This window comes from Phaenicophaeus curvirostris, chromosome 6 (assembly GCF_032191515.1).
Source record: "Phaenicophaeus curvirostris isolate KB17595 chromosome 6, BPBGC_Pcur_1.0, whole genome shotgun sequence".
NCBI lineage: Eukaryota > Metazoa > Chordata > Aves > Cuculiformes > Cuculidae > Phaenicophaeus > Phaenicophaeus curvirostris.
Window position 1 is genome coordinate 27,489,663 of NC_091397.1, and position 27,522 is coordinate 27,517,184.

The following is a 27,522-nucleotide window of genomic DNA, read 5'->3' on the forward strand; positions in this document are numbered from 1 at the left end:
GAAAAGACTACCAGGTTGGTGGACAAAAAGTCCAGCTCTTGACTTAAGAACATTGGAGGGATTTTGCCTCAGAGATACAGAATCACAGAATCACAGAATAACCAGGTTGGAAGAGACCCACCGGATCATCGAGTCCAACCGTTCCCACCAGACATTGTTCTGTGCTTCACACACTGCAGACATTACACATCTGGGATACCCAAGCTAATCCATCTAAATTCAAGGGTTGGGTAACCTTAACATAATTTAGTGCATTTGTGTTCAATGATCTGTTCTCTTGAACTCACTGCTTAATCCATCACAGCCCCTTCAGCTGCCCTTCATACTGTTGGAGGCATCCCCAGATTCCTTTTCATCATTCATAAGGCAGATATGTTTGCCCCATCATGCTGCAGAGACTTAGCTACATAAATCTTGTCCATGCCTGCCAGTGGCTCACAAAGCTGGTCTTTCCAGATGATGAGGCATGGAAAAACAGTCCGAGAAGAGGAAGGATGCACAACAGAATCTATACACATTCCAAGGATGTGTACTCATCTGTCAGGAAAATTGAGTTGCAGATAAGCATGACTCTTGTGGCAGTTGCAAATAGGAATCTACAACAGATATGATTTCAGGAATACTACTGCAGAGCAAAGCTCTTCTTTTTAATGTCTAGCAATAAATAGAAATGCAGGAAACTCATACACATAAGTTTGTTATCCTGTGAATGAGCAGACTACAACCAGCATTTATATAGTTTTATAAATCAATGGTTACCAAACCAGGCTTCTTTTGAGTTCTTTGATTAACTAGAAATGAAACGTTTCCAGCTTTTCACTGACCTCTTTGATTCTGTATCTACCAGTACTTTTTCTTTGTATAATTTAAGCAGATAACTTGTAAAGCTTAAACCCCCAGTTTCTAAGTGCATTTTAGGGCCTAATAAAAGTTCAGCATTCATCTGTTTGCATCACTGCCTTCTTCACGATTGCATTTCATTTTTATTTTGGGTGACAGTAGGGTATGAATGCCAGGTATGAAAAGCAGATGAAAAACCGAGGAATTAAGGCTGAAAGATTTGGCTGAGCAGATGTTATTAGAGATCTTGAACAAAGAACAGTAAAGGAAAGGGAGAGAGGGAGAGAGCAACAGAGAGAAGGGAGGAAGGGGAGAGAGAGAAGGAGGGAGGGAGAAGAATCCAAAATAATGATAAAATTAAATGTAAATACGAGCAGCCACGAACATTTTTATGAAATACATGAAACATTTCTATTAGATAAAGGATGAAAGAGAAGATTGATTGCACGTAGTTAAGTAACTAAATATTGAGTTATCACACAGTAATTCTTTTTTCTGTAGAACACAAGGTACAGAATTAAAACAGTACTTACAGCTTCACCTTTGTGGCCATCGCCTTTTGCTCCACGGGGTCCAGGCAGTCCAGGTAGTCCAGGGTTACCCTAAATACAAAATAGTAAGTCAGGCATTGTGACAGTAAATGGATCATCACGATGTCACAAATATTAACAAATATGTTAGGAAACTATTTAATATATTTTTTGAAATACACAATAGTGGTTATCAGTTCTTGCAATTTGTTCACAGAGCTCAGAAATCATTGTGGTTTTTTTATTGTTGCTTCAATTGATCAAATTAAGGTTTCAGAAGAATAGGAGTTCTCATTAGGAAATGAATAATTTCTCAATTTGTAGTTGCAGAAAGACATCTTAAGAACATTGACTTTATCTTCAGCCAATACAAAGTTATAACTATTTTTAAAAAATTAAACTTTTGTGACTTTAGATGTAAGGCCATGACATTTGAACAACGAATTTAATGATACTGAAACATAAATGTCAGCCTTAAGCTATCATATGTTGCACATTTTGCACTTCCAGGTAATCACAATGGTTCTCTCATACAATAAAGCAAAACCACATCCAACAAAGGAAAGCAGTGAAAGAAAGAAAACACAAGCAGTTATAAGCACAACATAATTTTTCTTAGTATAGCCTAAAATTCTCCATATCAGGAGACAATCATTCCTTCTGTTGACTCTTCCACTGACTTCCATTAAATATTTGTGCATTTGCAAAACCTCAGTGCTACCTTTCATGACCAGAAGAGAAGCAAACAGCAATCTTTTCCTATTTCCTCATTCCAGTGATTGTTTTCCTGTTACTTAATGAGAATGTGTGTAGATCTTGCCAGTTAACCACTAAAGGCTTGAACAGTGAACGCAGCAATCCTGACAGAGACTTCTGCACTCCATTCTTGGTGTTGAAGTTAAATGTAATGCATATAATGAAATAAATCATATTCTGTAATCTATATGCAAATTGGTACTTCCAAAAGACCTATTTAAATTCTTTTTGGGGGGGTGGTCTTACTTATGGTTTGGGATGTGCAAGATTGGTAATCACAAAACACCCCTGTTGAAATAACCAATAACTCTCAGTTTATACTCAATAAAGAGCATACTGCCCATATAGATGCATAAACAATATGCGAGATAATAAAAGCTGGAGTTGAATTTGAAGAGCAGCCTTCTTAATGAAGGCTTCTGGAGGGAAGTTTGCAGGGTGAGGCGCTGGACTGGACTAGTAACTGGACTAGTTATTCAATCTATCATATTTTGTGTTTCTTCTTTGACAAGACAGTAAGTTTATTTTTAAAAATAGACTTAACCTGAATGATGGAGAAATTGAAGAATTGGTCAGTTACTTTCCTGAAAAAGTTGTTCAAATGATTAATGTATTTTCACAAGAGTTTTGCATATGTCTAATGTTTCTTTATTTTCCAGCTTTCATCTAATAACTCCTACCATTGGTCCCATTATTGAATTTCCAGGAAGTCCATCATCTCCTGGAGGCCCTTGGGGTCCTGGATCCCCCTATTCAAAAAGAAACAAATCCCAAACCATATTAATTATTTTCAGATTTAATTTCTGAAGTTTTACAGCAGAGAGAAGCATCCTGTTCTTTCTGACAGTAACAATTATTGAGCTAGGTAATGGGAAATCAATATTTCTAGAGGAATCTTTTACTGCCTTGATTCTGACCTCTCTTACACATTGGCTTCTCCACAACTGTGTCAAAGAGTTTGTTCCGCTTTGACGAATAACTTGATGGCTTTAGTTTTCACCTGAAGGTTGAATATCATAACTAAGTTTCACTGGCCAGATTCACATGTGGTTTCTTCATGCTTTTGCCCACACAAGCAAGGTTGCCTAACCTTGTTCCTGCCAGAGCACACAGAGAACAGCAAAGAAATTCAAAGACAACTGCTAACACAAGACTATGCTTAAAAAGGCTACAGATGCAATGGCACAGCACTTCAAAACTGCAAGCTCTGCAGACTGAAGACCCAGGAAGAAACTTGAGCTTTTTGTCAAATATTATCCAGCACCATGGTTTGGTAATCCTGGCTCTGTCAGTAGTTTTCCTGGAAAGTAATTAGGCTTAGAATTCAAGTTATCACTTCAGAGAGCACAATTTGGCTCCTTCTAGTGTTTAATCTATGGCAAAAGATGTTTTACTTTACATTAAGGCTCTTAAAAGGAAAATTTTAATTTTCAATAAAAAAATTGCAATTTTTAACACGAGTGAGAAGGACAGGCAGTACTTCAGAAAACATTTATTAGGGAAAGCAGATCTGTCAAAACCATGAAGCAGCTGTAACCATGAGAAAGGAATATGACAAAAAAACAGCTACCTAATGTTACTGTCTCCATATTATTAACAGCATAATGGTTGTCAAGGGAAATAAAACCCTAGCCCCTAAACGTGGGTGTACCTTAAAATAAATAAATTTCCAGCAGACACAACCCTGGCTGTCCAGGAGCTAAGACCTTTAGCAATCATCCACTACTATATCAAATACTTAGAGATGTACTAAAAAGACCTCAGACCATGATAACTCCCGGGTTTGAAAAAAATGCAGATTCCCTGCACTAGAAGTTTATAATGTCTGGCTTCACTGCTGCAGATATCAGGATGTTCCAAGAACACAATTACTAGTAATCATTGTACTTTCCACAGTGAAGAGAAAAAACAGACCTGTGTAGCCTGTTACATCATTGAGTAGTTGTCAAAAATACAGCAGATATTTGTTTAAAATAAGATATTTGTTCAAATTAAGATATTTGTTCAAACTAAGGAGACAAGGTTTTTTATACTTTCTAAAAATCAACTTCACTCAAAAATTACACAAAATACTTGTTTCCTTGCATCAGCCACTGCACACAAAACACTTTATCTAAAATTTAGTAGAGTTTGGAAAAAACTCATACAGGCTCCAGCAGATTTTGGATCATGGCCAGCCTGCTATGAACAAAACTAACTACTGAACAAAACAAAATCAGAATGAAAAAGGCAATAAAGAATACCAACTTCTTATTTTTTATCATGAATTTATCAATAAACAATCCTGACTCACTTATTGGTCTATTAAAAAATGTCACATTAACCAGGAAAATCTGAAGAAGGAACCCCTGCACAGTGAGATCTGTTCAAACAAGCTGTGCCTTATAGTAAGCTATTTATATTGCCCTGACACTAAGTCTGCACATTATTATGGTTTTAAACCAACATAAGAGATATGAGCACCCCACAATCCTCTCCTTGCTTTGTCTCTGTGGTTGCATTTTTACTCCAGGTATACCCTGAGTTTATTGCATTCCCTTCTTCCTTCCTCCTCCATGCACAAACAAGCCCAAACCACATCCTAGCCCTTTGCAATGTCCTGATGTCAGGCTGATGAGTACATTGAATGTAGAATATATCACATACTTATGGGGATGGGGGGGTCACATACATTTTCAAGGAGGAAGAAAAGAGGGGGTGAAATTACTTCAGAGTAATAGGATGTACATTACCAATTTCTTTATGCTATAAACTATCACCAAGTAGAAGTTAACTGATATATTATAAAAACAGTAACTATTTTATTCTTAAAATAAAAATGAGGTGATAGTGAATTTTCAAATGTTTTTAAAATCTTCAAAGTTAACTTTACTTTTGCTGAATCCACTTATTTGAGTCACAGGACAAGTCCTACTCATTTCAGGTACATTTTACCCATAGAGAAAATGAGTTGAAAGTAGCTCTAGCTACCTCCTACAGGACATTTCATTTAAAGTAGGATCTACAGGCCAGCTATTCACTTGGAAGTGACATACAAACATTTATCTCCAAAAAATCATCTAGTTCAGCATTTAGCTCCCTGGAACTATACATAAAATCATAGATATATTCCTGCAGGGAATTACTGCTACATCCAGGAAACCTTTATTCTAAGAAACAAAATGCATAGTAAGGTTAAAAAAAAAAACCTAAAAAAAAAAAAAAATTCATAGTGATTAATTTCACTGGAAAGGCCAAAACACAGCAGAAATGTAATTTTTTTTTGTTGTTGTCTTTTGTTTTTAACAAATGGCTTCAGGAGGCACTAACATGCACTGAGTTCAGCACCCTATTAAAGGGACCCAAAACACTCTGTCAATTTTTACTATTTATTTCTAAAATTCAGCCATCTTTGTTGCTACAACAAGGAATTTCAACTTCTTTAACTTATATTCTTTTAATTTTGACAGAAATGTGCAATAGAAATTTTCCAGTCTCTGGTCTCCAGCAAACACATATGAAATAATCACCTTTGGTCCAGCAGGTCCACGAATAGATGATCCAGCAAGTCCAGATGGTCCCCTTTCTCCAGGTTCACCCTGTTACAAAATGTTATAATCTAGATTTAAACAGATATTTTCTTTTCTCCAGAAGTAGCGAAAAGCTTTTATCAATACTTTATGTTATAAAAATGTCAGCGATATAGATTCATCTAAAAACCAGACAATATTGGGGGGAAAAAAGCCTAAATCAACTTATCATTCTTGTGAAAGCTGGTCCAGGTTTCATGTTTTCAATAAATACTAGTTGAACTGTGTATTTCATTTTTTAACTTTAATTATTTTTTTGTGTCTGGCTTACAAATCCAATGGAATAACCAGAACACCGTATTATTTAATTTTCTTATCATTTAGAATGACACTTAATCACAAAATTTTATAGTGGAAAACTAATGTTCCAAAGTAAAAATTTGGTAAACGATCATAGTTAGAATCACTTAAACAACTTTTTTTAGCTTCTCAGTGCTCAAGCATAACCATAAGGTTTGTAATTATATATCTACCCATTCTTTTTCTCCTTTGGACTTCTGTGCCATTCGGGACAGAGGATGGACATATCTTTGCTTTTCCTTTGTTCCGTTAAGTCTTCAAGTGTCAGAAATTGTACATTACATAAATTCCATACATTATTTTATATAGTACAAAGTGAAGGGTTACCCTGGAGGAACCAGCTTACTTTTGGTCCAGCTGGGCCTTGTACTCCTTTATTACCAATTGGTCCTTGGGATCCTTTTTCTCCAGGGTCACCCTGATGAAAACAAAACTTTTTTTTTTCTACTGCAGCAAAGATTCATCCACAGCTGTGAGATACATAAAAAATCCAAAACCACAATGATAATGACACCCATAATTAGAAAGGTATTTATATGCTCCACTGCAACTGAAATCTCACTCAGTTCTAGAATCTGCCCTGAATGTCCTAAATTTAACCAGCTGAGAGAAAAAAGCCCTCTATTGGCTTATGCATCTTTTCAGGCTTTAAATTTCATATTTAGATACCTAAATAGTCACCTAACTTCTCTTAGCTCCTTTTCTCTCCCCATCAGCCTACTGAGACAGTTGGCATCGTCCTAACTTCAATGAAAACTCTGTAATTTATTTTAAGGGAATTTCTACTTCCCAATTAACTTTAGGGTCTGTATTTAAAGACTGATTTTGCTGCACTTGTTCAGGTTAAGGAGAACATCACTCTCACTTATATAATTTTATCTCATCAGTTAAAATATAATTGCTACTTAAGATATAATGCATGAAAATATAGGCCAGACTCTGAAGTCTTACAAAACAGGACCTTCTAAAGTTTGTATTATTTCTCCAGTGTGCATGTCAAGCCATACCTTTTGGCCTACATGTCCTTTGCCAGGGGGTCCTTCTGGGCCTCTTGGACCTTGATCTCCCTTTTCTCCCTAACAGAAATTACATGGTTAATTAATTTTCATGTAGGTAATTTTATTGAACCAATCAATGGTTGTATAAACACTTTCCCCAAAAATGTCAGTAAATATCTGGTTAATTATTTTCTTTGTAAAAATATTCTTAAACTCCTTCCACCCTCCTGCATTCACATTCTTTATTTTCACAGACATTTGCAGTAGTGCCATTTGCAATTGCATCAATTTTTGTAGGGAGAATTGCACGTATATACTAATTTAAGAAAGAGAAATGTTTGCAAAGTTATCAGAAAAGGTTTTGATTCTAAGAAAAACAACTTAGCTAATAGGTAGTAATTTTAGGGAACTCTGTAGCCAAAGGCAAATCCAGGCTGCAAGTATTGGCCGGAAACATTACTTCAAATAATTCACAAATAATCCACATAAACCATTCTATTAAGGAGCATGATCTACAAAATATTAATGCATTATATAAGTCAGATTAGTATATCAGAATGTATGTAGGAAATTCAGAAAATGAAAAGTATATGAAAATGATGTTTAAAAATCAATTTCTGATTTGAGCCATTGATGGAAGTGGCATTACAGAGCTGGCAGTTGACAGGCATCAGTCTGGTAAGACAGCTTCACACCTGCAAATAACTGCTGCAACATCACTGTGCCACTCACTGTAGGTGTCAAGCTGTGATCTGTGCTGTCTTGAATATCCGAGGTAGCTGCTCAGTACTAATATTTGCACTTACAATTAATGACAACAGTGAAGGTGACAGCCCCAAGTTGATCAAAAGAATAAAAGCAATATGTAAGAGAAGAAAAACCCCAGCATTCCCAAATACAAACGCCACGTATAATTTTAACTCAACATTTACTTTTAATTCTGATGGTTCATTTCTGATACACTGGGCTCTTCATTTTTGAGCACTTGCATAATGAGTGATTTCAAATTTTTAAAAATAATTAAGTAGCAACAGAAATGCTACATATTTTTTCACAGTCTTACTGCCTCAGGCTGTAGCTTGTAAATATGGTATTTGCACTGCCCTTGTAGATGAAAAAAATGTGAAGCTGCATTCTAAATAGATGTTTATTACAGCTATTCAGATGTTTTCTGATTAAAGACTTGCAGTCAAAAAAATGCGATTTGCTTACTCTGAATCACATTAAATTCATCAGTTCTACATATTAGCCAGCTGCTACCTTTATTTAAGAGCTGCACAGTAGCAGAGTTTGGAGGTGCCTGGATTCTCAGCAGCAATTCAACAACCAGCCAAAGTACTGAGTCTTGCTCACTCAGCAGCTTACACTCTAACTTGCTCAAAATTGACAATTTTGAGCATTCTGCTTTGCACCCCCCTAAATTCCTTCCCACCATTTTGAATTTATACTTATTTTCTCCCAATGTGGCAGAGTTTCTCTTAAAATCTCACACTTTCCCTTGGACACAAGCAGACCTGGTTTCAGCTGTTTGTGACAATTCTTCTATAGGGCTGACAGGTTTCAGCCACAGCTCCCCGCTATGCTGCATGCTCTAAGTTACATCAATTTGAGCACGACTTCTTGGTGTCAGAAAAAACTCTGAACAGGATGTAACGAACAGGGTAAAGACACAAGCTCTCTGTACTCCAAGAAGATAATGAAATTTAATATTGATAGTAGTCAGTAACCCACAAAAGGCATCACAGCTAAATCAGTTGCAGATACAGAAGCCAGCCACTGTCAGTAAATTTTGGTGGAAATGCCTCAGCTAGCCCAGTCCTCTGGCAAAAGTATTGGCACATGCCTTCCTCTAGGATGAACTCCTTGCCATTGTATACTTGCAAATAATAGTTTGTTCTTCTTTCATCTGCACCTTTTACATCTGGTAAAATACATTTCCTTACCTTTTCCCCTGACTTCCCAGGATTTCCCTGCATCCCCCGCTCTCCTGGGACTCCTGATAGACCTGTATCTCCCTTAAAGAAGAATAAATAATTATATCTGCATACTTCAATAAATTCTTTATTCTGTAAAATGGATTTAACAATATTAAGATATTCATTAATGATATAAAATATTTTTTCTCAAGTTGAGGTTGTTATTCCCAGTATGTTAAATATTCTATAGAGCCAGTAATTTCTTCTGATGTCTATGTCACCTTACCCAAGATTTTGGAATCCCTACTTAAATCATTAAGGACATGATACATAGTCAAATGGCAGCTGAAGTCAAAGCTTAAAGTTCTTAACAACTCTTCTAAAATGTAGACGGTATGACCAGCACTGTCACAGACCGTTTCTTTTCAAATTACTGCAGAGGAACAGAGGTAGCAACATTTCTAACAAGTCTTGGAAATACCTCACTAGCTTAGAAAAGATGGGAGAAAACTCTGTTCCAGTTATGGCTGTAGTAATAATTTTAATAGAGAGGGTCTGAACTAGCACAGCACTTTTGAGTTTAAAATCAGAAACCGTGAATTTAAGTGAATATCTGTCACTGAAATTCCTTCTTATATTGATCATAGTCAATTTATACCATAAAACCACTACTTAGTTTATCAGCAACTAGTGAAAGAATTAGAAGACCTTGTAAGAAGCAGTTAAAAATATGCTCACTTTAAGTCCTTTTATGGCAATTCCTGGAAGTCCTGGTTCTCCTTTTTGTCCAGGTTCACCTGGTTGACCCTGGTAACAAAGTCTTTTGTTTAACAAAGGAACACAATTTAGCTTCATTCATTACTTGTTTCACTAACTGCTTTACACATAGAAGTGGACTTGACGGTCCTTACAGGTCCCTTTCAACATGAGATCATCTATGACTCTCTGATTCTAAGTGGTCAAGTTTTCAGCCAAGCAGTTTTCAACTGGAAAACTCTGCTCTTTATAAATCACAGTAATTCGTAGGACTGCATCTTTTTTATTTAACTTTGCAGTGGGCAGAAAGTCTAAGTGAATCATTCCAAATTTTTCCTTTTAGTTTTAATACATTTTATTTTTATACTTTATACCATCGTATGAAAAACTCTTTGCTCTTTATTGTTATAAATTAGTGTGAATTTAGAACCTAAAATCCACATTCATATATGCTAAGGGCTGACACTAAGCAGAAACTACGTGCTCCATTTGGGGAACGCCTTGGTAACATGGGTGAATAACAATTGAATAACAATTCAAAAATGAACTGTTATTTCCAATTAAGAGTTACATTTTCATCTCATCATACCCACCCTTGAAAAGCCTGGCAAAGATATACTGCTTGTTGTTCCTTGCTGGTGCTATTCTTAAAAAATAATGTCTGAGTCATTACCTTCGGACCTGGCAGACCAAGACCTCTAGATCCTTTTGTCCCGGGGACTCCTTTTGGACCCTGCATGCCCTGCAAGGCAAAATAAATGAGTTAGTGCATTACACTTCCACATCTGAAATGTGTCTGAAAAGATGAACACCATGTGTCCATCTTTCAATTAACAATGATTTTATCTTATCTTAGAAAACTATTTGCTTGCCTGTCCTCAGGCTTAGTTCTCAGATTTTTATTCTGGTTTTCCTCTGTTACTACCCTATGGATTTCACTGACATATCTAAGTTTAGGAAGAAAACAAATGGGAAGTGTCTCAGTATCTGCATCTAAGCCCTGATTCACTTGGGATAGTATGGTGGAAGCAAGAACTCTTAACTTCTTTCCAAAAAAACCCCAAATCCTAAAGCTATTTTAGGATGTTTCAGTTTTTCTGCAATGAACTGTTAAAGGCTGCATTCAAGCTTCAAAGGCCTTGAAATTCAGAAGTGGTGAATACTTTGTAAAACTTGTATCTTTAATATATCATCATCCAAGCAAGGCAACTGATTCCTCTCCTATGCAAATTATTATGCAGATTACACCAAATTTCTGTTTGCTTGATTCTAAGACAATTCAAATCAGTTGGAATCACTGTATTTACAAGCTTTTCCTAAAGACTAACTTCATATTTTTGAAAGTGAAAAATGAGTGTGAGATATTTAATGTCTTCACATTGAAATTATACCTCTGATAAAGTATAAAAAGAAAACTACATGCAGATGCTCATTACATGTCCAAAATGTAGACTTACCTGTATTCCTGGATTGCCTATTCCTTGTGGTCCTTCTGGGCCTGGTGGTCCAACTTGGCCTTTATCACCCTGTACAAAAAAATAATACCAAGAGTTAAATTGCAGTAGTCCACGTTAGCTGATTAATATATTTAAAGTAAACATAGAGCAACTGTCCCCAAGTTGTATTATCTTGAATTGAAGTTTGCCACTTGCATTTGAGTTAAATGTGTTTGCAATATCTGGAAGTCTGCCTATGGCTATCGGTAAAATAAAAAGAATACCCTTCCTACCTACAAACTCTATCTCATTTATAACACAAGATGATCACAGCTATAACTTTATTATTACATGGATCCACGGCTTATCTTTACATATTAACATTAAAGATTTTCTTGTATGGAAATACACACAATTTCTTGCACAACACTCAGAAGAAAACCTTGCAAGAGAGTCGCTAGAGAGTATTTTTGAAAAATCTTTGTCAGGTGGTATGATAACGGTATTGTACAGCACTTGGGTAGGGAATAGAAGAATTATGGCAGACAGAATTATGGGAATAGAAGAATATGGGGAGGTCAAGTGGCACAGAACCATGAAGGTATCAAGGAAGTGTGACATCACTCCCTAGAAAATAAAAAATGTTGCCAAACCCTTACTGTCCTAGCCATCACTGCATTTTTCTTATATGGACATGGGAATAAGATGTCTCATTCCTGCACACACTAGTCTTCCTCTAACTAAGGTCTTGAGCAAGATGGTTGGGCAGGTGCTCACCCAGCACATCTCTCACAGAAAGGCCAAACTAGACCACACCACCTAGGCTGCTCTGAAGATCTGGAGAACCATTTAACTGGACAGTGAGATATGTAAGTTCAAGTAAAACTTCCCACATCCATGAAGAACACCCTGCTAACCAAGCTGTCATTGACTTTGGATGGGAGTGCTGCCTTCTCTCACTGAAGCCAAGTCTGGGGCAACTAGGGGAGTAGGATTTGTGGGGAGAGGAGGAAAGGAAAACAACTGGGAGAAGGAGAACTATGGCACTAAATCATGAGAAGGAAGATTTGGAATCACCGCCTCTGCTCTGTATGACACCTGGGCATGTTGTATCAGCCTCTCTAGGGATGCACATGATACAGGCTGGAATCTCATCAGGCTAAGGGAATTAAAATTATTCTGGATCCCTCTTTGGGAGACTGTGCACAAAAAGCTGGAAAAGCCAGAGTGTTCCTTTGTCTGTTCCAGGTCCATTTGGCTATATAACTCAAGGTTTTTTTGATTTTTAAAAAATTTAAAATATTTTAAATACAATACTTCTGAAATTTAGGAGTAAAAAGGTCCATTTCTTCCCTCATGTTCCCAACTGTATAGAATACAGTCCTTAGCGCTCTCAGTTAACATGAACATTAACATTAACAGGCTCAGCCACTTGTGCAGATGAGTGCAGCCTAAGAAGCTGCATGGAACGGTGTAGGATAGTTCCTCAGCTTCCAGGTAAAACATATCTTTATACTGTAGTGATATTGTATGAATAATTAATCATCAACTTAACTACAAATACTATTAACTATAGATATGATTAGAGAAATACTCTGTGCCTCACCTTGTCACCTTTGATTTGTTGACCTGGCAGTCCAGGAGGACCAGGCATACCTTCAGAACCCTTTTTACCCTAGAAATAAGAGATAGTTTTGTAACTGTACTTGGGAGTTTAAGAAGAACACCATCCCAGAAAAACTGGTCATCACAACATGGAAAATGCAGAAAAAAAAGTATTCCTTCACAAACAAACAAGAAAAATAGTCAATGGAACTACCAGTATTAAAGAGAAGTGACTAAGCTACAATTCATAACACGCTTCATCTGCATTCATTGTGTTGTTGAACATAGGATTCAAAATGAGAAAATGAAATACTGGGAAGAAGGAAGCTCCACTTGGAAAATGTGATAATGTGTTCAAAAGTCAGGGAGAGCAGCTCAGAACCTGGTGCAAGGACACAACTACCATCTTTTCCATAAAAGGAAGAAAAATCTGCTTTGGTCAGTTGTACAAGGCTCTAGAGAATCTTGAAGCCACCAGAGACTCATATAACCCATCTTTTGTTTTCCCAAAATGGTAAGAGAGAATGAAATAGTTCCTGAATATTTTCTTCCAATAAAGAACATAAAGAGCTTAATAGTCTTTCAGAAGACAATTTATCTCATTAATGATACCAAAATAAGGTATTTTATTAGACTTATTTATCATATTAATATTTTAATGAAGAGAATCATTAACTCACTACTATTAGAGGGACTGTACAATTTTTTTATAATTATCTTGATAGGGTTTCTGAAATCAGAGGGATATTCAGAGACCACAGTGATTCACAAGACCAAAACAGATCAGCTGACATTTTATACCAGTGGAATGATCAGTGACCTTAAATAACTTAGACACTTCTGCAAATTTGGCCCACAATGTTATCAAAAAAATTTCCATAGAATTACCTTTTGGCCTTGAATGCCCTCTCCTGGTAAACCTCTCTCACCTGGCAGACCTTGAGGACCAGGTTGTCCCTGTAAGAAAAGAAAAGTATATTCAGACTATATCACTAGTTCTACGTTTTATTGACACTTTGTCTAAATTGCTAGTATGGGTTCTTGCAACTATTATGACATTGGTAAGTAAAATTGCTTTCATAGCAGCTGGCTAGGCTCAGGCAATTAAAATTAAATACAGCAACTCTTAACTGGAGGATTTATATTAGAATAAGCTAATGCTAAAATCGTGTGAATTACATAACTAATGTCCAAAGATTGTACCGTTAAAACTAAAATGAACCTCTAGATTAATTTATAATAAATAACATTTACCACGGTGAAATTATTTGTCTATGGTTTCATATGATGTCATGATTTTAATAAAGAAAATCATTAATCTGAACATAGTTTTTCCATACATAACGGCAGGCTAAACATACAAAATCTTAGAATGCCAATTTTGTACTAAACAAGTACAGAAATAATTACTTTTTGAATACTTTCTGGTCTTCCACAAAATTCAGCTATCTTTCATTATTTATAGCTAATTAAGAGGTTTTAAGGATGATCTTGATTAAGCAAAAATTTCTATAAAAAATACTATTAGAATGAATCTAACACCCATTTTATACATTTCAGGAAGAAAAAGCAGACAGTGAGCACTAACTCAACAGTACAAAAAACTTGCTAAAGTTTTGCAATTCAGAAGATACGGATATAATTAAAAGCATATAATTTGGATCTTTCTTTTTGATGCAATCCAAATTACACCCAGGAGCTGGAGAATGTCTCAGCTTTTGGAGTTTCATCTTCCTAAAATTTTATTGTATACATTTTTTAAAGAACATTCTCAACTCAAGTAGGAGTCCAGCTATTTATATACAACTCCATGTCTTTCTGAAAACTGCATGCTGCAATTCTGCTCACATGGACCAAGCAATTTTTTATTTTCCCAAAACTTATTGGGACGTGTTTTTATTCTCCTGCTTGGGCAAGCCACATGCAATTACTGCTACAAGAATGGGTTGGCATTGCCAAATACACTTCTGCTGTTCCAGACAAGGTACAAGGTGGGTTATGGAATCACTAGCCAATATAGCTGCTGTCAATCATTTACACTCACTAAGACTTATTTTATTATATTTCCATTTGCAAATATCACTGACTTACAGGTGATCCTGGCTCACCAATTCCAGCAGGTCCTGGGGATCCAATTTTACCTTCTCGACCTTCATCACCCTTGTGAAAAAGAATATTAGAAAATTCAGTCCTAAGTCAACTTGATGCTTTTGAAAAGCATAATTTTTACATATAGATAACTGAAGGATGTCACTAGAAGTGTATGAAATCAAATGTGTAATATCTCCTGAAGTTAAAAAAAAATATAAGTAACAGTATAGAAACATTCAAAAGTACCTCTCAATTAATACTTGGAGCACCAGATGGCATTCCAGCCCTCATGCCAACAGCAAAGGGGTATTATTAGTTTGCATAGGAGTAACGGCTTAAAAGTGCAGGACCTGAGAGATGACAGGTATGAGGGAGTGAGGTCAAGCTAAATTCGGTTGCAGTACAACTCAGTTGTGAAGCAGAAATTCTCAGGTGTGAGGGATCCTCACTGTAGCCTCTATCTAGGCACTTGAATTGAAGGCTGCTTCAGTGGAATAATGGATCACAAGGGAACTCCAGGATTTGCATATTTTCCATATCTTCTGTTTATAAGGTGTCATAATCTTCACAATTCCTCCAGTTTACTGAGGACTGTGTTGAGCTGTAGGCTCTGACAAAACTCTCATAAACTAAGATGTCATATTTCCTACATAGATACTTTTGCAGTTTTCCAAAAGAAGATTTGACCAGCCAGCATAGGCAGACATGACTTTTCCAAAACAGCAATACTGGATTCCACCTTCTAGTCTTTTGCAATAAAATAAACTGTAGGGATTAAATGCTGCATGAGAGAGAAATTTATAATCTATAAGAATATCTGTTCCCTTGGAAAGGGATAATAAGGCAAATCTGATACTTGACTATTATGACGACTGAGATGTATTTCTGTGCCTTGAAATATGGTTCACTCATTAGTGCAAGCATCTGCTAGTGCTTGAAAATGATCTCACCACTTTTAACTCCCGTGTAAATGGCATTATTTCTGATTTCCATCATATTAATGGGACTATAATAAAAACTTAAGAGTTGCTGGAAAGGCAGGTCTGTTATCTCCATCCTATACAAATACAAAACCCTGTCAGTTTTACATTTAGATTATAAGAGTTTGAGTATGATAAAACAGCAAGTGAGAACTTTCATCCAAAAAACGACTGCCCACTGTTAGCACTTTAACAGGCATAATACTGAGAGTTACCTTGGGTCCTGGCTGCCCAATACCAGGGAGTCCTGGAGGACCATAGGGACCTAAAGGCCCTTGCTCTCCCTAAAGATAAAAATAAAGAAACTATTAATACAAATGCATCCTTAACTGAATTTTGCCAGAGTGTCTTTCCACGACCTCATTTAGGGCTACAGAAATATGTTTTTAGAGTTAAAAAAAACACACCACCACTACCACCACCACCATCAACAAAAATAAAGACCTGTTTTAAAGAAAAATGTTTGGATTATGAGCAGGGTCAACATCCTGATCATACAAGTTGCTAAGACAGATAATAATATTCTAAAGCTACTCTTTCATGCACATCAGGAAAGATAAAAAAAATTCTTTTTTCTTGCCATATTCTTGGTCTTGACTTAATCAGATTCTTTCTTCCTAGAAAAATGGGCGTTTGGAAATTAAGTAGTATGTGTGCTTTAAACATTGCACTCCAGGTTCTCCCCATAGCAACAACTGCATATCATGACTGCTGTCCCTACTGCTGTTTTGGACTGGATCTCCTAATTTGCTTGCATGTTTAATACATTTCTAACAAAGCCAATGTAGCCAGATGATTATTAAAAAGGCTTTTTATTGAAATGTTTTTATTTTCTGGAGAGGTATTCATATTTGGGGGTTTGAAATTTTGTATATACAGAGAAATTTTTTATAGTGATGTTGTAGTTTGAGGCAAATTAGAGTCAGCTTTGTGACTATGTTGCTGTATGTAATTTCATTTCTCTGAAAGCTGACTGCATGTTTTTGAGACAGTGTTCTTCTCTAAAGTGATAACACAGGGCATTGGTATGCAAAAAGGCCAATGCTCATACTTAACCAAGGCCATCCTCAAGCTAGCAGAAACAGAGCCACACCTCCGAGCAGGGGCAAAGAGGGCAGGTGACTCTAAACTGACCACCAGAGTATTCCATGCCATATAGTCATATTCAGTATAAATTTGAGAGATCACGAGGGTCTTGCTCTCTTCTGCAATGGCCGACAGTCAGTGAGGACCTTGTCTGTCTGCTTGCTCCTGGTCTCAGATCCATATGTTCCTGAATCCATTTCCTGAGTCCAGCTCCCTCCTAGCCATGGACCCATTCTCTTGCTGCTCTGCAGCATTTGTGATGACATATAGTCATCGAGGGGTGGGGCGTGATCTCGTATATTAATTTATATTTTATTACTTTCTAATTATATTCATCATCTACATTATCCTTTTATTAAAACTGTAGTTCTAGTTTCCAACCTCTAAGACTTTCTCCTCTCAATTCCCTCCCTCCTTTTTCCTGCAGGGTTGGGGTGGGGAAGGGATTTTGGAGGCTCAACTGCTTGGCCTTAGCTACCGAGTTTAGCTGGCTGGGACTAAACTGTGACAACCAAGTTCTGAGATATTTCAGTGACATTTTTGCACTTGAGAGGTCAATGGACTCAAAAAACACCAGATATCAAAGACAGGCATTTCTCCAGAAATCTACCAGTTTGTAATCTGACAAAGAATGAGGCTGAAATGCAGGAATGGGAGTATTCAGTGAAAGTAAATAAACAAATTAGCCTTGAAACTTAATTTCCCATAGCTACCCATGTGGAGTGCTATGACTGCAGCTTTAAATCAGGAATAAAGTGTAATTTGATGTCCAGTCTTAAAGTCATTCCATTACAGAACAACATGATAATTTGAAGAACAGCTATGAAATTTAATGCTTATCCAAAATACAAGAGTTTATAACACACCTTCATAATCTCATAAATTAATACAGCATCTCTAGAAAACAAGTATTAAAAGGCAGAGAAAAATCAGAGAAAGCTGGTATAACTCAGCAAGACAGCACATGTATCTCCACATAGCACACTAATAGGGTACTAGCAACATAGGCATTGCTTTAATGTGGATTCTTGGCATGTAGCTGTTTCCAAAATACAGAATAAAGAAAAGAAGAGTATTTCTAGGAAGACCTTATTGTTTGGGTTTCCTGGTAATATTTTCCTGAAGTCTTTGGATCAGAGTCAGAACTCAGTTGATGTGTATGTAGATTATTGTGATTCATGCACATTTTACTGCTATAAAGCCAATTAGAAATTTACTCTTTTTGCTCATAGTTCCTTTAATTCCTCCTGTGTTTGTTTTGAAACTGATCAAACAACAACAACAACATCAAAAATCACAGAATCATAGAATCACCAGGTTGGAAAAGACCTCTTGGATCATCGAGTCCAACCATTCCTATCAATCACTAAACCATGCCCCTCAGCGCCTTGTCCACCCATCCTTTAAACACCTCCAGGGAAGGTGAATCAACTACCTCCCTGGGCAGCCTCCCTGGGCAGCCTGTTCCAGTGCCCAATCACCCTTTCCGTGAAAAATTCTTTCCTAATGTTCAGCCTAAACCTCCCCTGGCAGAGCTTGAGGCCATTCCCTCTTGTCCTGTCCCCTGTCACTTGGGAGAAGAGGCCAGCACCCTCCTCTCTACAACCTCCTTTCAGGTAGTTGTAGAGAGCAATGAGGTCTCCCCTCAGCCTCCTCTTCTCCAAGCCAAACAACCCCAGCTCTCTCAGCCGCTCCTCATAAGACTTGTTCTCCAGCCCCCTCACCAGCTTTGTTGCTCTTCTCTGGACTCACTCCAGAGCCTCAACATCCTTCTTGTGGTGAGGGGCCCAGAACTGAACACAGTATTCAAGGTGCAGTCTCACCAGTGCCAAGCACAGAGGGATAATAACCTCCCCGGACCTGCTGGTCACACCGTTTCTGATACAAGCTAAGATGCCATTGGCCTTCTTGGCCACCTGGGCACACTGCTGGCTCATGTTCAGTCGGCTGTCAACCAACACCCCCAGGTCCCTCTCCTCCCGGCAGCTTTCTAGACAGACTTCTCCTAGTCTGTAGCACTGCATAGGGTTGTTGTGCCCCAAGTGCAGGACGTTTGGCCTTGTTAAACCTCATGCCATTGGACTCTGCCCAGTGGTCCAGCTTGTTCAGATCCCTCTGCAGAGCCTCCCTACCCTGCAGCAGATACATGCTTCTACCCAGCTTAGTGTCGTCTGAAAACTTGCTAAGGGTGCACTCGATGCCTTCATCCAGGTCATTGACAAAGACATTGAACAGGGCTGGACCCAGCAGTGAGCCCTGGGGAACCCCACTTGTCACTGGCCTCCAGCTGGATTTCACACCATTTACCACCACTCTCTGGGCCCAGCCATCCAACCAGTTTTCCACCCAGGAGAGTGTGCGCCTGTCCAGGCCAGAGGCTGACAGTTTCTCAAGCAGAATGCTGTGAGAAACTGTGTCAAAGGCTTTACTGAAGTCCAGGAAGACCACATCCACAGCCTTTCCCTCATGATGTCTCAAACAGCCCATCTTCTAGACTTCCAGTTCCTCCATGCGATTAATCTGGCATTGAACAACCTGTCCTTTTAAAATCTGTTGATCATACCCCACTTTTTTTGTTTCCCATCAGCAGGAAATTTAGGGAAGGCCAAGAATTATACAACCAAAGCTTGGACTTGTCTTCCCTTTAATTCTCTATACAAACTCTTTCTTTCAAGTACTGCTTTCCTTCACGTCAACAGTTAGCTGAATTTCAGGGCTTTTTTGGCTGATTCTGTTCAGGCAATATGTAGGGGAAATACGTAAGGAAATGTTTGCTACTGTTTCTTTTGAAAATAGACGGTTGTATTTAAGGTGAAGCTTTTCCTTTCAGCCTGCAAGCTCCCTTAGCTCACAACCAGCTCTTACTTCAATAGCTCTTCACCTGACCAGCAACATGAACAGATACAGCTCCATGCACCTTCAGGGGCTGAAGACAGTCTGGTTGGGGATGGACTGCCCCACTTCAAGGAAGAAGTGTCTCAGCAAGAAAGAAATAGGTACAAGCTGCTGTAAGGCCAGGCACTGTGCTAACTATTAGCTGTCCAAGATCACAGTTTTCATTTCTTTCATGGAGGAGGCAGCATAGGATTTCTGTTGTGCCATGATGTGTTAGCACAACCCAATGAATAAATGCAAAAGATACGTAAAGTTAAATGTACATTAAAAAAATAATCTATCAGATTAAAAAAATAATTCAGCAACACACAGCACCACCATGTGTATCCAGACTACTCTAGGCACAGCAAACACCACTAAGCACACTTGCTCCATTTGTCAAAACTAAACCTCTGAAATGGCAAAGGAACTCTTTACATTCTGAAAAACAGCTGAAAAAATAAACCAACCCCCTTTTGTTGCGTATGGAAAGCATCTTCCAAAATTTTTTGTGCTAACATCCAAATGGACATTGTATTTTATATCTATTTCTGATAGCCCCTGACACAACTTCCCAAGCACAGCAACTCTGAAGGATGCTTAATACCTTAAATCATTTGCTCCTTCACAAGTTCACCCTCATGGTAGAGCTATGCTAATATCTGCACTGCTCTGAATGCAGATGGGAGTCTCACTGAAGTTAATTTTTTTCCAAAAGCTCTTTCTTAAACCATGATAAAACATTACAGTTTTCTTTCCAATGACTAGTGCCACCTAAGTACCCTCGCAGCAACTGTACTAGTAGGTACAGGTATAAGCAGCACAAATAGTTCTTATGATAAAAAGCATGTAGGGTAGTATGAAAATTTTGTTATGTCAAAAGTTGACATAATGTTACTCTCTGATAGCAGAGGATGCTTGAATATTACCAGAGAAAGAAACTCCACCTTCTACCAGACTTCTAAAAAACTTGGAAAATTAATCTATTAAAGCTATTTTAAAGACTGTATATTTCAAACTTCATATGGCTTTTAGAAAACCTGGGGTTTATCCTCTACAGTCTTGGAGCTGCAGTTGATGTGGAATTTATTAAAACTATAAACTGCTGGCAATAATATCATTCTTTCTTCATGTAGAAGGAAAATTCTGATTTTCAAAGTATGTTCTTTGTAATTCTTTTCTTTGTCTAACAGTCTGCTCAAATTCTCTTTTTCTTTATCTATTGAGATTTTTCTTCAGGTGGCAACTAGTACCAGCCAGAGCAACAGGAAGGAAAATTACACTTGATCTGATCTTAATATTTTTACATATTAAAACTGTACCATTTTAAGCTGAGAACATACTTAACAGTCTACCCATCTCATGCCCAAACAGTTTGCTTTACTTCTAAGAAAGCATATGCACATTTTAAGAAACACAGACTCTGTATTTCAGTCTCTAATGCTATAATTATTAGGCAATAATGATTAAGCTGACATAAAAAATCTTTCAACTAAAATTATTTTATCGTTAAAGTAAACATTGGCAACAACAATGCAGGTAGACATAGATATTCTAAGAGATATTATTTGTATTTTGTATTTCTTAGCTAGCTGAGGTACTACGCTTCTTTATAGGGAAACTGGACTTTCTAGTCTCCTGGCAGAGATGTAGCTTGCCACATAAGTAAGGAAAGAATTTATAAGTCATAAGAGAATCAGCAGTATTCCCTGGCCGTCCATTTTGGGACACATTTTCAGGGAAATATATAATGATGTATTTTTCACAGGACTATCCCACGGAACTTTTATGGGAATAACCACTTTGAATATCTACATTCAACTGTGTCTCCTTAAAAACTGGAATTCACATATGTTGATACAATTTTAGACTCTAATTCAGAATCTTACTATGCACATGAAATTTTCCAGAGCGGATTTTAATACATTGTTTTCAGTCTTTCCATGGATACACCAGGGTTTCTAGGAATCTGTACTTTATTTCTAGTAGCTGGTCTAAGAGTTTAAACAAACAAATGCAATGTCACTTCTGAAATTACAATTGTAAGTACTCCCTGTTCATCATTTCTTTACTAGTGGAACACAGGTCATGACTACTTCTTGATTTTACATCTCAGTTAAAGGCCTCAGCCTCTATATGGAGAAGGTTTGTATGCATGGTAATAAAATTATTTAGATATTTTTAAGATGTTATAACTTCACAGAAATGCAAATAGAGAAAACTTTTCTTAAAGTTTGCTTAAGAGTAAAAACTGTCTTTAGTTACTGCCACACTGAGCAGGATACAGGTTGTTCAATATATTTATACAAGAATTGAAAAAAGGGTGAAAGTAAAATGATAAAGTTTGCTTGTATATTAAAGAGGTTACTAAAGATAAGGACTGATTGCAAAGTGCATCAGAAGGACTTTAAGAGGTTAAGGATGTGATTCAGCTGCATATGACCACTCCTGAACTTAGGTGTCTACGTGGAAACAGGTTAACTGAATTCCTGTTGTAGTAGGTGGAAAGCTGGTCAATACAGGCAGTGGGACTTAGAGAGATTCAAGTCATTACTTGACTTACATAATAAGCCAATACCATGAAAAGGGATGGAAGTAGAGTATCGTGCAGCTAGTGAGATTTCACACTGATAAATCAGCCAGCAGCTTAAGAAAGAATAAGAAAATGCATATAACTGACAGAAGAAATAAGGTATGAAAAGTTCTTACAAGTAATTTCTTGGACAACATTCCTAGACTCCATGCTACCTTCCTTCAGATGAGTCAAATTAAAGTAGTTGAAGTTGCAACGCCACCAGCCTGCTTCTGCTGGTGGCTGCCAGAGCCAGCAGCACCCAGAGAGCACATAGATGACACTGTCATCAGCTTTGGGTGCCTCGCACCGCGAAATGAGAGAAAGGGTAAAACATTGCCTTACAAAGTTCGTGGGATGGACTGAGCCAGGGAGATATATGAGTGAACTGCAAACTGGAGAAATAAGACCCAAAGTATCTGTAAGCTGAGCTTGATCTGGAGTTTGTATTTTGAGGAACTGAATGTTCTCTTTTAAGCCTCAACGTGGCCCAGTAACAATGAATAAAAGCATTCAGTAGCAGTGTTATGTGTTATGTCACATTGATACTAATGCCATGCAACTGCCTTTAGCACTGCTAAACTGGGGTGAAGTCACTAGTTCAGCTCAAAAAGCAGAAAGTATTAGCAAGGAAGTCCACGGGTATAAGGAACTGCACCAAGAATAGACATTTATTTTATCCAAGGCAGTTATAAATAACTGCAACTTTTCAGAGATATTGTATTATGTGTCGTGAAAACTAATTTTAAAGGAGCAATTGAATCATCCTTCTGTGAGGACAAAAGATATTGGAAAGATTGCTAAGTGTCTGTACCAAAAAAGGCCTTGACCTTTACTAGCTGAATGGGTGTTTATTAAGCTGTAAACAACCACTGATTATCCGTACTGATCATTAAAAAATATTTGACTCATCTCAAATAAGCTCCAAAATGGCAAAACTTAGCTTGGGCAGTAGGTATGGACAAGAGATAACCTGGAAAATCCTTGACTGTAGAGTTTAAACAGCAGGTTGCAGGGTTGGAAGCAGAAAAACACCAGGAGATTTCTTTCTTATTCACACTGAAAATTTGCGGCTAAAGTATAACAAAAGACCATAAATATTACAATATATCCACACAGATGAATTCTAGAGGAACCCGCATGTATGTTATGGACATGAAGGTGCATGATGACACTGACAGGAGAACAAACAACATTCAACAAATAAAGTTTAGTGGATACTAAATGTATCTGGTACTGTCATCTTGGACTCAACGGCACGGAATGACAGATAAAAAACGACTGTGATTTGCTGTGCTGAGTGAGAGCACATTGAGAGAGGCATGACTTTCCCACCACAAGTATAAATAGCTTCTTTCAGATCCATCATCCCCCTTATTTCCTCACTTGAGAATTATTCTGTAGCAGCTCTCCTAATCAAGCATTTTGTTGAGAAGATGAAGAAGCAAGTACGAAAAAGCATTTGTCAGGAAGAGGAAATTTGTGATGGATGCCAGCATTCCAGACCTTTCACCATAAATATTTCCCATATCTAAATTTATTTCTGTGAATCTTCAGATGAAACTGTTGCCTAAGAAACAAAAAGTATGTGTTTAAAGATTGCATCTGTGGGAAATTGCTTTGTGTGAATTTAGTTGCCTTGTGCAACTTTGATATGGCACTGTATTAACCAGGCTATCAATAATCCTGTGGTAGAAAGTCTTTGATATTAGACTTCATATTTTCAATAGATACATGAAAGGTCTTTCTGTGCCAAACAATGGTGTTAATAGATGTCTTGTGAGCAAGACAACTGTATTCACACAAGGCAACTTCCCAAAGGTTTGCAGACCAGAAGACTACCTAAATTAACCAGATAATTTATTCAACTGATTCTGCTTGACAAGCTGCAGTCATTAACTCTAAATTTTCTATTTTAAGTATAACCAAGGCACTAATTGTCATCAAATCCTATATTTCTACCACTTTCAAAGTTGTCTTGAGTTTTTACAGTATACAGGCAATTAAAAATTACTTTAAAAACCCAAACTAAAGATTTTGTAAGCATGGTCTAGGATTACTTGAAATCTTTAAACACAAGACATTTTAGTCAAAAATATTCTAGAAAAAACTTCCAAAATGATGGCAGAAGCCAAGACACATTGATTGGAATTTAAACCACCTGAATAAGTGCTGTGGCTCTAAGCAGGTCTTCAGTAGCACTTTATTATGGCTCTAAAAAGTGCCCTCAGAGACCCAGATGGAGAACCGGCTGTATGTGCCAATAATAGAAAGCCTTCATAACATTATTGTTGTACAAAGGACACCACTAACAAAAAACTACTGAGAAAAAAAAAAGATAGTAAAGTATAAAGATTCTACAAAAAGTTTCTGCATCCCTTTTCCTCATTTTACAACATCTACACATACACAACTATATCTTACCTTGCTTCCTTGAATGCCTTTTGGGCCAGGTTCACCTGGAGGTCCACTGATACCCTACACAAAATTCAAAGTATAAAATGAGTTTCCTTTGACAATGCTCGTAAAGTTTCTTTTGAACTTGGCCTCAACAAGGTACAGAAAAACACAGCACAATGCTAAGCTCTAAAGGATAAGAGTTTTCTGCATCATATCCCATGAAGTGCCTAACACATTAAATATTGTTAATATTCAATAACCAGTGCAAGCAGAAAGGATATCTTACTACACCACGCCAATTGCATCTATTTTATCTGAAGCTTTCTGTTCCTTTCTTCTCTTGCTCCTTGACTTTGACATATTTTCATATTTGCTCTTCTGTCCAAGCAAATAAACAAAGCTGTCATGTCTGTTTTGCTACATTTGTAAGAAATTATTTCCCCTACATTTCTCCCTCTGATGATGAACTGCTGAGATTAATTTTAATTCCTTGACGTTACTATAACCTTTGTGTGTCCTCACACAAGGAAATCATTAATGGCTTTTTGGAAGAGACAAAGCAGGTAAGGTACTTCGTGTGGAGCAACAACATTTGAGGAGATCCTTTCACCAGTATGGTAGCCAGTACAACAGCTAGAAAAAAAGTTGGTCAGATAATTATGAAAACCAAGATTACACTCATGACCAGCATTAAAGCTTTAACTCTTATTGAAACCCTCCAGGAGTTCACTGATTTGTGAGTCAGTGAACATCCACCTGGCATTTGCTGGGCTGCCAGGTTAGGTCAGATTGGTCAATGTTGTTACAACTACCGCTAATATAGCTGATAATCAAAATGGAGGGGAAGCATCATGAAGTTTTTTAAGTGACTGGAGAAAAAAAAAGTAATGAGCTATCAAAATAGTAATACCATATAATTTACTTAACATCTTAGTTATTTAATTCACTACTGGAAACACACGACTACCAAAAAGAAAAAAAAATAATTTCAGCTAACATCATTAACAGCTATAGTAAATCTTACAAAATATTAAATTTTGGCTCACAAACAGATTTGAAAACTCTGGAATATCTGTGATTTTGTATTACCCATGGATGTCCAATCAGAAAAAAGTATTTGTTATTCTCTCCTTTCCTTTTGCAGCTTTTGCACAAAGCATGCAAAACCCACAATCACACACCTAAGTAACATTTATACAGACAACAAATCAAATATTGTGGGGTAACAGATAATGAAATATAAACAGCTAGTGTTACACTCAAATCATAACTTTACAACTATTTCATAAGAGTACAGTGATGTCCCAAGCACTGTAATGCATACAAACGCAGTTACATGGACTTACTCCTTGGTTTATGCATTTTAATGAAGTACTGTCTACTAAAAGGGATCTTGTTGTTTTGTTTCTTTCAAAAGAAGCAAACTCTACTTTATTCTCTTCCTATCTTAGTATCATATAAAGAACTACAACATTTCTTTAAAATCTCTCAGTACTTGAAAAGCATTTCCGAAAGAGACCTTGAAAAATAGCATTTTTATAAGCTATTCTTGCCAATGAAAAAATTACGATCATGATATGAGAAGGACAAATACCCCAGAAGTAAAATGGCAATGTGCTTGAGGCAGAGTGTGCTAATAGAAGTACATAATATAATCTGTTAATATAAAAACATAAGTTAAATCATTCTCAAGCTCAATTCATGATGTCTTCCTTTTAGTTATTAAGCAGGTTGTAGCTACCATGGCAATTACTTAGTTCTCATAGCTCAGAATTCCAGTAAACCCTTGTAACCATTGATTAGTTCTCTTGTATAGTGTACATCTATCCGTTTCTGATGTCCAGGAATTTTTTTTTGTAATGAGCCTTTCAGACCTAAACTGAATGGAGACGATTGTTCTATATGATGATACGTAGCATTATGTTAAAAACTGTGATAATGTAGGAGTAATTGCAGTGATGCTGTATATGAAAATTAAAAAAAAAGAATTAATTTTCCTTCAAAATAACCAGGTTATGTCATTACATGAGAATTTAGAGATGGCTTGACCTGCAACAGCAGCTGGTATTTTACAGAGTATGGAGAACTAAATATATATTGCATGGCAAGTAGGGAAATACTAGTGATCTGATTTGTCTGATCAATTCCTGTCAAAATTGGCCAAAAATCTCTTAAGACTCCAACTGTTTCCAGTCTTTATTAAACAAGAATAAGTAAGTTTCATTTTCTGGGGCCCCAATCCCAATTTCGTCACACACCTCTGAGGAGCAGCAGCCAAGTTTTTTTCTTTGAAAATTATTTCCAAAAGACAATGATTTGCAAGACTGCTGTCTTGGTACCTCGTGCACCAAACGTGTTGCTCTCCACAGAGCTGACAGATTTTATGTAGAAGAAACTTACAGAATATAACATGTTTCCATTTTATTTGGTAGCTTTTATTTCCCTTACCTGAGGTCCCTGAGGTCCCCTAGGGCCAGAAGGGCCTTCCAAACCCTGAGAAAAAATAAAATTCAATTATTAGATTAATAGAAAATTGCAATTCTCTGCTTTAAAGTACTGAAAACAGCAGTGTACAGATAATGACTCATATTTCTGATCACGATTCTAGGAATTTTATTCTCTTTCCAGAGTACTGCTGCTCTCATACTGTATTCAGTGATGGCCCGTTACATTCCATCCTCAGTATCTGGTTAAAATACTTTTCATATACAACGAACATTGTGGATGGCTACTTAACATCTTAACTATTCAATTAACAAGTTATTTGCTATATGTCTTTAAATTCAATTTCTCAAAGAACTTTAAATACAGAA

General features: G+C 37.0%; 1 protein-coding gene across 1 annotated transcript in view; it reads right to left on the minus strand.

Moving 5' to 3' along the window:
- COL28A1 (collagen type XXVIII alpha 1 chain) overlaps positions 1 to 27,522 on the minus strand; it is a 60,977-nt gene that overhangs the window by 23,831 nt on the left and 9,624 nt on the right. Inside the window, exons 9-23 of the mRNA XM_069859696.1 lie at positions 27,158 to 27,202; positions 24,734 to 24,787; positions 15,993 to 16,061; positions 14,798 to 14,866; positions 13,595 to 13,663; positions 12,708 to 12,776; positions 11,123 to 11,191; positions 10,339 to 10,407; positions 9,648 to 9,716; positions 8,937 to 9,008; positions 7,003 to 7,071; positions 6,342 to 6,413; positions 5,636 to 5,704; positions 2,807 to 2,875; positions 1,374 to 1,442 (exon numbers count right to left, since the gene is read on the minus strand). Coding sequence (XP_069715797.1) covers positions 1,374 to 1,442; positions 2,807 to 2,875; positions 5,636 to 5,704; positions 6,342 to 6,413; positions 7,003 to 7,071; positions 8,937 to 9,008; positions 9,648 to 9,716; positions 10,339 to 10,407; positions 11,123 to 11,191; positions 12,708 to 12,776; positions 13,595 to 13,663; positions 14,798 to 14,866; positions 15,993 to 16,061; positions 24,734 to 24,787; positions 27,158 to 27,202 — 1,002 coding nt within the window. The remainder of the gene's footprint in view (positions 1 to 1,373; positions 1,443 to 2,806; positions 2,876 to 5,635; positions 5,705 to 6,341; positions 6,414 to 7,002; positions 7,072 to 8,936; positions 9,009 to 9,647; positions 9,717 to 10,338; positions 10,408 to 11,122; positions 11,192 to 12,707; positions 12,777 to 13,594; positions 13,664 to 14,797; positions 14,867 to 15,992; positions 16,062 to 24,733; positions 24,788 to 27,157; positions 27,203 to 27,522) is intronic.